Genomic DNA, 14,361 nt, shown 5'->3' on the forward strand with positions numbered 1-14,361 from the left:
AATATAAAACATTAGATTAAGTTGTTCACATTGTTGATTTTTTTTTACCAAAATAAATTATAATTTTATAATATTGATTTTAATCTCATTTCTAATAAAATGTTTCCTAACTATTTATTTACTGAATAAAATACTTGAAACTTTTAATTAATTCATAAATAGTAATAACATTGAAATAGACATTGTGCATTTTAAATTCACAGGGTTAAAAACAGTAGTTATGACTTGTTGGTAGTCCGTATGAAACAATATAGATATTAATTTCCTTTTATTTCGCATAGAACATACTTGTGTTTGTATAATATATTTTAAATTAATAAATAAAAATAAATCTTTGGTAATTATTATAGTAGTTAAAATATTATATTATTATGAATTACTAGTTTAGTAATTTTTTTTAGTGACTATTAAATACAATATTGTTGTTGATTATTAATATTGTGTTGGATTTCTTGTTTACAATAAAGAATTATGCTCATTATCTTATGTATTGTTTATTAAAAATGTACTTCAATATTTCTGTGTGAAGAGTTTATATTATTATTTTACAGCATCGGCCAATTAATAGTAAGAATATTTGAAGAAGTTAAAATATCATTAGGACAAAATTTAAAATAATATATATATTCAAATAAATCAAATTGATACTACAAACAATAGAATATAACTACAAATTTAAAACAGTAAACAAGTTTTATTATTAAATTCGAGATTTACATTTTACAGTTATGTGGCCATCGAGGAAATGCAATGGTGTCTTTAATATTCTGTATATCTAACAATACTTGAAGAAATCGTTCAAAACCTATGCCAAAACCTGCAGTGGACACATTACCAAATTTTCTCAATTCTAAATACCAATCGAGTTTGTCTTCCAATCCTTCAAAAGATAATTTTTCTTTTAAAACATCATAATCATCTTCACGCACACTTCCACCACATAATTCACCAACATTTGGACATAATAGGTCTACAGCATACACCTATACGAATACGATAAAAAAAAAATCATTATTTTGTATACTAATTAGTTGAATATTTAACGTACTAATGACTTGTTATTAGGTATAGCTTTAGTATAAAATGGTTTCAAATCTTTGGGCCAGTCCACGACAAAAATTGGTTTCTGACCGTTATATTTCACTAAAAACAATTCATGTTCTTTAGCCAAAGGTTTTCCTCGAATCATTGAATTTTTAAAACAATTTTGTTTTTCTAGTACATCACATGCTTTTTGATAACTAATTACTTCATAAGGAACATTTACCATATTCACAGGGTCATTGTCTTTAGAAGCACCTGTGATGTTTCTGTAATGGTCTATTTCATCACTGGATTTCTCTAATAGTTGTTTTACAACTGTAGATGTAGTTTTTTCTATTGAGCTCAAGAGTTCATCGATATTGTTAATAAAAGCTTGCTCTGCTTCAATCATATAAAATTCTGATAAATGTAATCTAGACTTTGAATTTTCTGCTCTAAATGTTGGACCTAATGTGTAAACTTTAGTTAAAGCCCGTGCCATACATTCTAAATGCATCTGTCCAGATACTGTTAAATATGTCTGCCCATTAAAAAAAGCTTCCATAGGTGACTGATGATCTTTTGAAATCATTTCTTTAATTAAAATTTCACTATCTGGTTTAACTGCAAATACTTCACCAGCTCCTTCACAATCATTAGAAGATAACACAGGAGCATTTATTTCTATAAAATTGTCTTCAGCAAATGTATTTCTAACAGCACTAGACAATTTGTCTCTGAGTCTAAGTAGACTACTAAATGTTGCTGTACGTGGTCGAATATGTAAATGTTGTCTTACATATTCTGGATGGTAAGTTTTTCGAGGAGCAAATGGATAACCATCTTGGACAACACATAATCCATAAACATTAATAGATTCAGCTACCAATTCAAGTTGATTGCTAGGGTTCTTAACTAAGACACCCTCAGCTTCAAAGGAACATCCGTAGGTCAATGAAGCTGGAATCTTATTTTTGGGTATTACTACTTGTAGGCGGCGATGTGTAGAACCATCATCTAAGTCCACAAATATGTTTTCTTTCATTTTACGCATTGCTTTTGCCCAACCCTAAAAATCAAACAAACCAAAGTGATTAGTAATATACAAAGTTCATTTATATAATCATTAAATATTTACTTTGAAATTGTATAGTTTGATTATTATTAGAAAATATTTATTATGCATTTAAATGTGTTGTGCATAGGTCATAGAGTGAATAAATAATAGCTACATTATTATATAATTACTAAATTAAAGAATAAACTGATTCATATAACTAATTATTAAATTTCATCAAAACTAAATAGATAGGTATTACCTTTAACTTTTTTTTACAACCCTCGGGTTGAGTATTAAAAATTTCTTTTACTGAACAACTGGAGTACAGATGCCTGCTGAAAGTATATCTGAGTGGTAAAATTAATAGTTTCATGTTCATCATTTAGTACCTGGAATTGGAAATATGATTATTTATTTCATATCAATAAACAAAACACCCCGGTAAAGTATTTTAACTGTAAATTTTGGTGACCTATTCTGCAGTATTCGGCCAAGAGAACACTTTTGAATTAATATATTCTAATATTTTTTGTTGCAAATTCTTAAACTTATATAAATCCAAATGTAGTTAATTAAATGTAAACAAAGTATCAGTTATTATAAATTTAAATAAGAAAGATAATTAAAGGGTATTGTCAGAACATTTATAACAATTAAATTAAACATTCAAATATTAGTTATATTTTGAATTTAAATTTCAAAATATGAACAAATATTTTGGATTTAAAAAATTTGTACCCACAGCAGCTATAGATTATATTGCCGTGTATTATAACAACGACGGTATTCTAAGACCGTGATAACAACTATAAAGAATTGAGATCCGAACATTTGGAACTTGCAAACAAAATCATTTTTGAAAAACCTAATACTTATTGATGCTAGAAACAAGTTTGCGGCATAACTATAACACAAGAATCAATTTAATTTTACAATTTACTATTCATTTACATTAAAAAAAAACCAAATAAAATCAGTTTGTCTTAAAATTATATAATTATTAATTTATAATATGTAGGTAAATAATAAATATTGTAAATCCAATTTTAACAACTATAAAACTGTTATCAGTTATCACGTTAAAATAAATAATTGTAGCCGAAGTCAATATTATATTCTGCGGTCTGGCCGTCTGGGCATGGTCGGGGTCTGGGCATAGATAATACATAAATAAATTAGTGTTTGATTGTGGGGGAAATGCTGGTCCTGACGAAAGAATTTTTATCTGATAAGTTAATTTGTTAAAGTACTTGGTTTGTTTATAATTTTCAATTTATTTCTATTAAAGTTATGCTGTTCTTGAATCAATTAAATATGATTCCTTACATTAATAACTTCTCATTACCAGTTTAATCTATAATACCTATCTAGTCTATCATATCATTCATATCTATTATTTAAACCATTACGCATTTTGTTTTAAACTTAAGAATTGAAAAGACACCTAGAACACATTGCAGTAATTCACTTTTTCTGTTAATAAAATATATAGGTAAATAAAGTTTTTTTTAATTACTACGTGTTATTTGTATCTTTAGAATATGGCCACGGACAAGGTGACATTGACTGATGCTTTGTCGAATGTGGATGTACTCGATGAACTCACACTGCCTGATGAACAACCGTGTATAGAAGCACAGCCTTGTTCAATTCTTTATCAAGCTGATTTTGATACAAATTTTGAAGACCGTAATGGATTTGTGACAGGCATAGCAAAATATATTGAAGAAGCCACTGTTCATGCCAGTCTTGTAAGATTACAATTTACAACTTGTTGATTACTGAATGTGATTATATTTATGCAATATTTTTCTTCTTTTTCATCTTTATTTAGAATGAATTATTAGAAGAAGGACAAGTACATGCGGTCATGCTTTACACCTGGCGTTGTTGTTCAAGAGCAATTCCACAGCCAAAATCCAACGAACAACCTAATCGAGTTGAAATATATGAAAAAACTGTTGAGGTTTTAGGACCTGAAGTTAACAAACTGCTTCAGTTCATGTATTTCCAAGTAATAAGATCAATATTTTTTTTTTATCTTTTACAAGGATTAGGTTAGAATTTTAGAAGTAAGAATGTTTGTTATTATTATTTTTATTGTATATTAGAGGAAAGCAATTGAACGATTTTGTGGAGAAGTTAAACGTTTGTGCCATGCTGAAAAACGAAAAGACTTTATATCTGAAGCATACATACTAACGCTTGGGAAATTCATTAATATGTTTGCTGTGCTTGACGAACTGAAAAACATGAAATCTAGTGTAAAAAATGATTATTCAAGCTATCGCCGAGCCGCTCAATTTTTAAAAGTGATGGCAGACTCTCATACACTTCAAGAATCTCAAAATTTATCAATGTTCTTGGCTACACAAAATAAAATTAGAGACACAGTTAAAGAAAATTTGGAAAAAATTCCTGCATACGAAGAACTTTTATCAGATGTTGTCAATTTGTGTGTTCAAATGTTTGAAACAAAAATGTATCTTACTCCATCAGAAAAGCATATGCTTGTTAAAGTAAATATGAATACTTTTATAATTTATTCTTCTTTGTAAAGTTCATATATGTTTTATTTTCAGGTTATGGGGTTCGGATTGTTTCTCATGGACAATGAACTGTGTAATATTAATAAATTAGATCAGAAGAAAAAACTGAATTTAGGCAAAATTGACAGAATTTTTAAGGTTTAAAATTATTTTATTTGTTTAATATTTAATTGGTAATGAATTATTATTAATATGAATTATTTATTTAATATATTAGAATCTAGAAGTTGTCCCTCTATTTGGAGACATGCAGATAGCACCATTTAATTATATCAAGCGTTCTAAACATTTTGAGCCAGGACGTTGGCCTTTATCTAGTTCACCACAAATCAGTCCACAAGCAGATCTTATGGTACATTTACCTCAAATAAGAGAAGATCATGTGAAGTATATTAGTGAATTGGCTCGTTATAGCAATGAAGTAACAACTACGTATAAAGAAACAAGAACAGATACTGAAAATAAAGATACAGCTGAATTGGCATTAAGGGGCTTACAACTTCTATCTGAATGGACAAGTGTTGTGACAGAACTTTATTCTTGGAAATTACTTCATCCTACTGATCACCATCAAAACAAAGAATGTCCTGTCGAAGCTGAAGAATATGAACGAGCCACACGTTACAATTACACGGATGAAGAAAAATTTGCGCTTATTGAAGTAATAGCGATGATAAAAGGATTACAAGTCCTTATGGCTCGAATGGAAACAGTTTTTACTGACACTATTCGTCGTAATATCTATGCAGAATTACAAGATTTTGTTCAGTTGACATTGAGAGAACCATTAAGAAAGGCTATTAAGAATAAAAGAGATCTTATTAGAAGTATACTCGTTTCAGTTCGAGAAACTTGTGCTGACTGGCAGAGAGGTGTAGAGCCATCAGCAGATCCAGCTTTGAAAGGAAAAAAGGATCCAGATGTTGGATTTGGAATTAAAGTACCCAGAAGGAATGTTGGTAAGTTCAATTGTAATAATAGTATTAACAACACTTCTACTATGTGTTTCCTTTTTTTTAGGTCCATCATCTACCCAACTTTATATGGTTAGAACAATGTTGGAATCATTAATTGCAGACAAATCTGGTGGTAAACGTACTTTACGAAAAGATATTGATGGACAATACCTAATGCAAATTGATCAATTTCATAAGACTTCATTTTTTTGGAGCTATCTTCTTGGATTTAGCCGTATGTATACATAACTTATTATTTATAATTGGATAATTGATTAGTTATTTCAATAAATACCACGATATAATACAATTACCTGTAGATATGTTATATGTAAAAATATTGGTACATTCATAATAAACAATTTTAATTCTAACAATAAATATTTGTCTCAGTTGCATAATATGTCAACAATGTGGCCAATTAATAATATTGCCAGTTAAATTATGAAACATGTAATGTATAGTCAACTTTATAAGCTATATACCCTGGTGGTTGTGACGACCAAGTATGAACTCGATTCGCTGCTCGAACTCTTCTACTAAAAATACACTATTCTTTCCAAACAATCCACTAATATAATAATCAATAGAATGCAGCAGAAATGCCTTTGCTTTTTTATTGAAGTTTTATGAACAAGTATTAATTTCAATCAAAGAAAACAACTTACAAGCACATATTCAGAGTGTCATGCTTAGGAAATAAATAATATATAGATGAGAAACCAAAAATATAATAACCTTTTTATTTAAAAGAAAAATGTAATGCCTGCATTGTAAATGGCTACAATTTTACATCTATATTTGTAGGAGCAATACCTATTGAATACATTACTCAATTACTGGCCTGTTAATATTTTTGGAATTAAAGCTACCTACTTACTTACTTTTTTAGTGAAAAAGTCTAGTCTTGCCTATGTAAATATTAATTTATTATATATATTTTTAAATTATATTATTTCATCAAATTTATTTCAGAGTCATTACAACAATGTTGTGATCTTTCACAACTATGGTATCGTGAATTTTATTTGGAAATGACCATGGCAAGACGTATTCAAAAATGTACTGTCAAACATCAGCACAACGAAGAATGCAGTGATTTGATTACAATGGAGAAAAGAATTCAGTTTCCTATTGAAATGTCAATGCCTTGGATATTGACTGATCATATTTTGAAGACCAAAGAACCGTCCATGATGGAGTATGTCTTATACCCATTAGATTTGTACAATGACAGTGCTCATTATGCTTTAACTGTATTTCGCAAACAATTTCTATATGATGAAGTTGAAGCTGAAGTAAATCTTTGCTTTGATCAATTTGTTTACAAATTAAGTGAGCAAATCTTTGCTCACTATAAACAATTAGCATCGAGTATTCTATTGGATAAGAGATTCCGTGTTGAGTGTGTAGCTATGGGTACATACCTTATTTTATATCCAAGAGCAAATAGATATGAAACTCTGTTAAAACAACGACATGTGCAATTATTAGGACGTAGTGTAGATTTAAACAAACTTATCACACAACGAGTTAATGCAGATATGTTAAAGTCTCTAGAACTAGCTATTGCAAAATTTGAAGGTGGTGATATTACTGGTATTGTGGTATGTTATTTGTTAACTTTATTATTTATCAACTGTTAGAATTCCATACAATGTAACGGTATTTTTAATATAGGAATTGGAAGGTATTATGCAAGTAAACAGATTGTGCCACAAATTGTTATGTAAACATTTAGCTTTAGATGAATTTGATGCTATGTTTCGTGAAGCTAATCATAATGTGCTGGCTCCATATGGCCGTATCACTTTGCATGTTTTTTGGGAATTAAATTATGATTTTTTACCAAACTATTGTTATAACGCCGCTACCAATCGTTTTGTCAAATGTCGAGGCATAAGTTTTACGCAACCAGTACAAAGGGACAAACCTCCTCAAATGGGACACCAATATTTGTGGGGTAGCAAACAATTGAATCTTGCCTACACTACTATTTACGGACAATATACTGGCAAGTATTATTTATTTTTGTAATTAAACTGTTGTTATTAATTAATTGTTTTCTAATTTAGGATTTGTTGGTGCTCCACATTTCCGTACTATGTGTAAAATGTTAGGCTATCAAGGAATTGCTGTTGTTATGGAAGAGTTGCTTAAAATAGTCAAGTCATTGATTCAGGGAAATCTTTTACAATTTGCAAAAACATTAATGGAAGCTATGCCCAGGCAATGCAAATTACCACGATATGACTATGGATCACCTGGTGTCTTAGGCTATTATCATGCTCAGCTTAATGATATAGTGCAGTACCCTGATGCGAAGACCGAATTGTTTCACAATTTTCGAGAATTAGGCAACACAATTCTATTTTGTTTATTGATGGAACAAGCATTATCTCAAGAAGAAGTTTGCGACCTTTTGCATGCTGCACCATTTCAGAACATTTTACCTAGGCCTTTTACTAAGGAAGGTGAAAAGACAGAAAGTAAACAAAAACGATTAGAAGCAAAGTATGCTGCTTTACAAATTGTTCCCAACATTGAGCGATATGGAACAGCTAAAGTTAGTATTATAGATTAAAGTATTCAATTATTGTTTGTATATTAATTTTAATTTTAGCAAGTTACAATAGCTCGTGATGGAGACCTATTAACACGTGAGCGTTTATGTTGTGGCCTATCAATATTTGAAGTGGTACTTTCAAGACTTCGAGGTATGTTAGATGACCCTGTATGGGTAGGTCCACCACCTCAAAATGGTGTGATGAACATAGACGAGTGTACAGAATTTCATAGACTATGGTCAGCCCTTCAATTTGTGTATTGTATACCGGTGGGTGATACTGAATTTACTGTTGAGTAAGTACATTTATTCATTATTATTATAGTTTAGAACATACATTTTTATTCATCATGTTTTAGGGAGCTTTTTGGTGAAGGACTTCATTGGGCGGGTTGTACAATGATTGTTTTACTTGGCCAGCAGAGAAGATTTGAGGCACTCGATTTTTGCTACCACATACTTCGAGTCCAACGAGTTGACAGCAAAGATGATAATGTTAAAGGAATTGTATGTACCAAATACATATATTATATGGTATACAGACATTATAAATGATTTGTTTTCTTTGCAGCACTTGAAACGTATGGTTGACAGAATACGTCGTTTTCAAGTATTGAATTCTCAAATTTTTGCTACATTGAACAAATATTTAAAAGCTAATGAAACAGATGCAAGTGCGGTTGAACATGTTAGATGCTTTCCACCTCCTGTACATCCATCTCATCCTTCGTCGCATTATTATAGACCTGATCAAACTGGGTCACGATGAACTCTTGACTAATTTTTGAAGTATTTTTTATTTATTTTATTGTCAATACTAAATATCTACCAACCAACTATGTGCATTTTATATTTACACTTATTTTTAAATGTATAATTATTATTGGATTTTAACTATAACCAATTATATTTAACTTTAAAATAATTAGATATACATAATTATGATAAGTACTTCCCTTTTTTTAAATAATTAGTTTAGAAATTTAATTTTGTAATAATTTATTATATATTTATTATATTAGTTGGTTAGTCAACATCTTTACTTAATCACTGATTACTATATTAAGATATTAAAGCAAGCATTCCATTTCAGCATGGAATTATTTATATTTATTATTAGAAATTAGAATTATTGAAAAAATATATATTTTTTTTAAATTCGGTGCATTTATAACTGTAGATAAAACAGTGGATCCGTCGAGTACTTTTGGTTCATTTGGTTCAGTGATATTTATAAAATCTACTAATAACATTATACTAAAAACTTTATAGGTTTTAATAGTGTTAGGTGATATTCTGATTGTTAAATTCCATGTTGACATACTTGTCAATTTAAATCAAATGAGAATCATTTTTTTTTTTAAGTAATTTATACAAGGATTTATTTGGAAATTAAAAAATATAGATGTATATCAAGTAAAATCTTATATGATAAAATGTTTCATCAGTTTTTTTTTCACTTAAAAAGTGAACTAATAATAAAAATTGTAGTCTTTACATTATCTAAATAGTTTTATGTACATCGCACCATTTACAAACATTTATTGAAGACCGGAAAAGAAGTCTGTAGCATTAACAACATTTGATGATGGCAAATTAAATTCTTTGGGATTGATCTTCTTAAAGTGTTTTTTTAAATCAAAGTCTTCGAAGAATTCTATGTTCCAAAACTTAACAATACTACTGAAATAAGATGTTGAAGCTAATAAATGACCATTGTCTGATATATCCAATAGGTCAACTGACATATCTTGATGATGACCAACAATTCCCAAATGGCAGTTGGGAAATAAATTTGTAGCCCTAAATTATAAATGTTTTTATTTTAATCTATGTCGGTGAGAAAAACAAAATATATATTTATCATACCTGATTTTTCCATTATCTAAAGCACTTATTATAATATTTTCTGTAACTGGAACTAATCTGTTCACTGCAGCACCTTTATCAACACAAGGAAATTCATCATTGAACATAGTGAAGTCGCCTGTATTAAATGTAATCAGTGATCCTTCACCAGTACCACATACTACTTTTGTTTTTCTTTTCATTGTTACACAGCTAGTTAGTACAGATTTATATGGTTCTGACTAAAAAAAGATATTAAAAGTATAATTATATTAAAATTAAAATTATAATTATGATTACAAAAGTAAAAATGTATTTAAATACCTGGACAACCATTTTTTTTGTTGATAAGTCAATAATGGTCAATGTACCATCACCGGACGTACAAGCTAAAGTAGGTTGATTATTACTATTATTAATGGTGATCATAGAATTAATGCTATCCTCAGTTTTCTTTAAGGAAAATCGACACCCGTTTGCTCGTATATCCCAAACTGGAAAATATAATTTATACTAATTATCAAAGTATATTTAATATAAAAAATGTGCAACTGTTTTTTCTTACCATTAACTACGCCGTCTTCATCACCAGTGGCGAACAAATTTTCATCAATAAAAGAAAGTGCTGTAACAAAACTCCTATAAAAGGAAATTTTTTAAGCTAAACTATGGAAATTTGTTAAGTTTGAATGAACTAACCCAGCTGTATGAGCTTTTTCAAAATATACTTTCATTTTTCCTGTTTCGGCATCAGACACTGAGACATTGTTGTCTTTACAAGCTGAATAGATTAAATCACCAGTTTCATTAAATTCTAATACCATAACTTTTTTTAAATGAACATTATCATTTGTCCTCAAATGCTCATTCATTTCATTAGTATACTTATACCTATAAACAAAACAAAAAGTATTTATATTATAAATACATATCTATACCTAGTATTCTTTAATCAGGAAAATAATGTGCATACATAGCAATATCACCATTTGATAGACCAAGAGCAATAACATTTGTACTTGGATGAAAAGAAAATCCACCGATTAGGACATTACCAACAGACAAATTAGGTGGATGGTTTCTATTTCTATCTGAACTAGCTGAAAGAAAAGCTGCTACCACTTCATCTTCTTCTTCTTCTTCTAATTCTTCATCATCGTCTCCATCACCACTACCATCATTATTCTCTTCTTCATCATCATCATCATCATCATCATCGTCGTCATCATCATCATCATCATCGTCGTCATCATCATCATCATCGTCGTCATCATCATCATCATCATCAACATCATCGTCATCGATGTCGTCGATGTCGTCTTCTTCTCCTTCAATATCGTCATCACTTACATCTCCATCGTCTTGTAAAATAACAGCTGCAATTTTAATTGAGTAAGAATTATAAAGAGATAGCATAATACCCTAGCATAATAAACTGCTATCTCTAAGATGGATGTGTCATTAGTCAGCCTATACCGCCACATTAGATTAAAATCACAGACCTATAAATATGGCTATGATTATAATAAGTAATTAGGTAAACCATGGTAGTCTATTATAGGTAAGACAATACAAAATTTTAATAATAAAATCATCTTCTGAAGAATACCTAACACTTAAGATGGATCTTAACATTTACCTAAACTTGAATCTGATGAGGACTCATTGTCAGAATTTGAGTGAAAAATTTCTTCGTCACTGTCTTCCTCCATGTGGGCACCTCCTTCTTCATCAGATATTGGCGAGTCGTCGGCGGGTTTTTGAAAATCAGGCATACACATTTCACCTGTAATACAATATTTGATGTAAACAATAAATATAAAAGGATTTTATATTTTAAATCGTAATTTAAAATATTTGAGTATTTATTAATATTAGAACCAAGTACATACCCTATTGATAACTTGACCCTACAACGATAATTAACAAACAGTTTACGAATTTAAAATCAAGATTTTGATTTAGTACTTGAGTAAACCATAAATTTGTAGCATTAGACAGTACTCACTACTCAGCAGTCGGTATATTGTATATAGTATGTCGTGGACCGTGGTCGTCACTCATACATCATTAAAATCGATATGGCGGATATCATGATGAATGATGATAGTGAAAAATAATACAAAATAATGTTGCAAGTGATAAAGAACTGTACTATTTGAGTGATTAATTGAACTTAGAACTGATAAATCGTTTAGGAATAAACGATTTTTGTATTTCATTTACAGTTTTTATCAAGAAGCATGAAGTTACGTACACTGTTTAAGATACCTAATATCTTAAACCGTGGTTACGAACGATAATAAATTGATAATATTATTGTGATGATAAAAAAATGTGAAATCAAATTTCAAAATATTACTTTAATATGCAGCAATGCAGCATGCACGATGCACCAGCGACCGGCGTATTGCGATATTTGCAAACTTAAACTTTAGACATGAATCATGAATACATTATATAACCTTCTATTATGATTCTATTTGTCTATGATTTAAATTAATAGTATAGACTAAATAATCATTTATCACTCATGACATATTATAGTAGGTACTATAATATGTGTGTATTACGTTTAGGCTTTAAGGCATTAACGTAAATAACCAGATAGTATTAGAATTTATACGTTTCAAGTTTACAATGCTGAATAATTAGTATTTTTGTATATTTTAACAATACAATTTCGATTATTATTCTTCGTTTAAAAAGCTAATTCCATCCAAAAATTGAACTTCAATATGAAGATTTATTAATTAAATTGTATTTCTTTATAAGTTTATGCTTCAGATATATCTTATCATTGAGTATAATTGTAAAATTTATACTCAATGATATTCATAAAAAAAACGCTTGTCAAATCAGAAATCGGCATGTAAACTTTCTTGATTTATTCACTGTGAGAGAATTCGACCTAACACGTAGGTATTATAATCTGGTAAAGTTAGTCGAGATAAAATGAAAATATTTGTTTAGACAAAGTTGGAAGTAGTTGAACTGGCCAAATATCAGTGAAGTCAGGTTTGTGATAGCGGAAGATAATGTCACCTGTATTATTCAATATACAATAGGTATTAGCAGTGGTCGAAGTTGGGGGATATAGTGGGATATCTTTACTTTTTATAATACACATTTTCTATCTCTCCATTTATTTGGTTAAGTGATTTATGAGAACTATATAAAGTATGAAAGGCATCCCTCCATTTATTTTGAACACTTAGTATTAGAAATACTCATTAGAGAATTGAACATTAGACCCGACGAAGAAATGAAACTCCACAATTTTTCAATTGGACCGTCAGCTTTTACCGATTACAAGGAATGAATAACAAATAAATAAGCGGGTATGTACTCCTCCTTGAAAGTGAATAACTATTATTTCAAAAGAACCTAGAACTTTAAATACTTAGGATCAATATTAATTGAAAAAAATGAACAGGAAAGAAAATATAATCTAGAATTTTAGGATACTTTCAACTAATAAATGTTTATGTGGGCTTGCGAAATTGATAGGATCTATATGTAGATCTTTATCGAAGAATTTTGAAGGTACGAGTACATTATGCAATATTACATCCGGTTATCCAAATGAAGCGGAAATTAGATAATAACGAAACTTATGATGAAAGAAAACTGACTCTAGAAGGCGAAAGTTTTGAGGACAGTTTATGGAACAATGCAGAATTTCTACAGCCATGTATCTAGGATAACGATAAATAATGAACTAGAGTTTATGTTCCATAGACCCTGCAAATTGGAGTAGATAAAAATAAGAGAGCGAGCTGAACGTGCATGCTTGGAGTAGTCCAAATCTCTTGCTTCTCTAGTATTCGAAAATAACACGGCAGGAAAGAGGTTGCTGGGAAGAGATGGGAAAATGTGGTGAAAAAGATATAGTCGATATAGAAGCTTTTAGCGGAGGTTCAAATTGGAATTAGCTAGTTCCGGCTATCCGATGGAAAAAGCTAGAGGAATATAGGTGTTTGACAGAATGGTTCTAAAGTAGCAGGTTAACTGTTAACCGACAAAAAAAAGAAATAAACCCGATTTAAATTGAACCCAGATAATAGGTAAATAGTATATTATACATCCAGCTAACTTTTGGTCCGTAATTTTTTCTATAGGAAAAATGTGTAAGTAGATAATATAATAATAATAATAAGAAGAATAATAGAAGAAAAACGTTAAAATACCAATGCATTTAAAACACATAATTTTTAAATATGTTGAGAAATATTCCTGGTGGGGGGCTACAGCCCCCTTCAATCTTCATACAACAACTACTGCTCCGATAACTTTGCCACTGTCATACCACTATAAATACCACGGTTGCCTAGTGGCTAGTGGGCTACAAAGTCATTC

At 29.7% G+C, this 14,361-nt stretch overlaps 3 protein-coding genes across 6 annotated transcripts; 1 reads left to right on the forward strand and 2 right to left on the reverse strand.

Moving 5' to 3' along the window:
• Positions 1 to 194: 194 nt before the first annotated feature.
• On the reverse strand, positions 195 to 3,083 carry LOC111032519 (probable asparagine--tRNA ligase, mitochondrial). 3 transcript variants are annotated; one of them, XM_022312895.1, is made up of 4 exons: positions 2,826 to 3,083; positions 2,343 to 2,472; positions 1,049 to 2,092; positions 195 to 983 (listed from the first exon to the last, which is right to left on the reverse strand). In XM_022312895.1, exons 2-4 carry the CDS (start codon positions 2,463 to 2,465, stop codon positions 714 to 716), a joined length of 1,437 nt encoding a protein of 478 aa, XP_022168587.1. In that variant the 5' UTR covers positions 2,466 to 2,472; positions 2,826 to 3,083; the 3' UTR covers positions 195 to 713. The 3 variants fall into 3 exon arrangements, with proteins under 3 accessions (XP_022168587.1, XP_022168586.1, XP_022168588.1); XM_022312894.1 differs by lacking the exon at positions 2,826 to 3,083 and adding an exon at positions 2,556 to 2,797; XM_022312896.1 differs by lacking the exon at positions 2,826 to 3,083 and adding an exon at positions 2,540 to 2,797.
• A 193-nt stretch (positions 3,084 to 3,276) lies between these two features.
• On the forward strand, positions 3,277 to 9,295 carry LOC111032520 (cytoplasmic FMR1-interacting protein). The gene is made up of 13 exons (XM_022312897.1): positions 3,277 to 3,542; positions 3,622 to 3,834; positions 3,918 to 4,097; positions 4,195 to 4,602; positions 4,666 to 4,770; positions 4,850 to 5,591; positions 5,653 to 5,823; positions 6,564 to 7,195; positions 7,269 to 7,602; positions 7,664 to 8,154; positions 8,212 to 8,450; positions 8,514 to 8,661; positions 8,726 to 9,295. Exons 2-13 carry the CDS (start codon positions 3,625 to 3,627, stop codon positions 8,921 to 8,923), a joined length of 3,858 nt encoding a protein of 1,285 aa, XP_022168589.1. The 5' UTR covers positions 3,277 to 3,542; positions 3,622 to 3,624; the 3' UTR covers positions 8,924 to 9,295.
• A 271-nt stretch (positions 9,296 to 9,566) lies between these two features.
• Positions 9,567 to 12,170, reverse strand: LOC111032521 (WD repeat-containing protein 55 homolog). 2 transcript variants are annotated; one of them, XM_022312899.1, is made up of 8 exons: positions 12,011 to 12,170; positions 11,642 to 11,788; positions 10,976 to 11,378; positions 10,702 to 10,893; positions 10,568 to 10,641; positions 10,327 to 10,496; positions 10,024 to 10,244; positions 9,567 to 9,957 (listed from the first exon to the last, which is right to left on the reverse strand). In XM_022312899.1, exons 2-8 carry the CDS (start codon positions 11,781 to 11,783, stop codon positions 9,696 to 9,698), a joined length of 1,464 nt encoding a protein of 487 aa, XP_022168591.1. In that variant the 5' UTR covers positions 11,784 to 11,788; positions 12,011 to 12,170; the 3' UTR covers positions 9,567 to 9,695. The 2 variants fall into 2 exon arrangements, with proteins under 2 accessions (XP_022168591.1, XP_022168590.1); XM_022312898.1 differs by having other exon boundaries at positions 11,895 to 12,168.
• Positions 12,171 to 14,361: the final 2,191 nt, after the last annotated feature.

This window comes from Myzus persicae, unplaced genomic scaffold (genome assembly GCF_001856785.1).
Source record: "Myzus persicae strain clone G006 unplaced genomic scaffold, MPER_G0061.0, whole genome shotgun sequence".
NCBI classification, from domain to species: domain Eukaryota; kingdom Metazoa; phylum Arthropoda; class Insecta; order Hemiptera; family Aphididae; genus Myzus; species Myzus persicae.

What these genes read in the sequence shown, in the direction of transcription:
- LOC111032519 (XM_022312895.1), bottom strand. Translation starts at nt 2,465, where the DNA reads ATGATGAACATGAAACTATTAATTTTACCACTCAGATATACTTTCAGC. An exon ending in GTTGTAAAAAAAAGTTAAAG is followed by an intron (nt 2,093 to 2,342) that starts GTAATACCTATC and finishes TTTGATTTTTAG; the next exon opens with GGTTGGGCAAAAGCAATGCG. An exon ending in TACCTAATAACAAGTCATTA is followed by an intron (nt 984 to 1,048) that starts GTACGTTAAATA and finishes GTATTCGTATAG; the next exon opens with GTGTATGCTGTAGACCTATT.
- LOC111032520 (XM_022312897.1), top strand. Translation starts at nt 3,625, where the DNA reads ATGGCCACGGACAAGGTGACATTGACTGATGCTTTGTCGAATGTGGAT. An exon ending in TTCAGTTCATGTATTTCCAA is followed by an intron (nt 4,098 to 4,194) that starts GTAATAAGATCA and finishes ATTGTATATTAG; the next exon opens with AGGAAAGCAATTGAACGATT. An exon ending in GATACTGAATTTACTGTTGA is followed by an intron (nt 8,451 to 8,513) that starts GTAAGTACATTT and finishes ATCATGTTTTAG; the next exon opens with GGAGCTTTTTGGTGAAGGAC.
- LOC111032521 (XM_022312899.1), bottom strand. Translation starts at nt 11,783, where the DNA reads ATGTGTATGCCTGATTTTCAAAAACCCGCCGACGACTCGCCAATATCT. An exon ending in TCAAATGGTGATATTGCTAT is followed by an intron (nt 10,894 to 10,975) that starts GTATGCACATTA and finishes TTTTGTTTATAG; the next exon opens with GTATAAGTATACTAATGAAA. An exon ending in GAAAAAGCTCATACAGCTGG is followed by an intron (nt 10,642 to 10,701) that starts GTTAGTTCATTC and finishes TTCCTTTTATAG; the next exon opens with GAGTTTTGTTACAGCACTTT.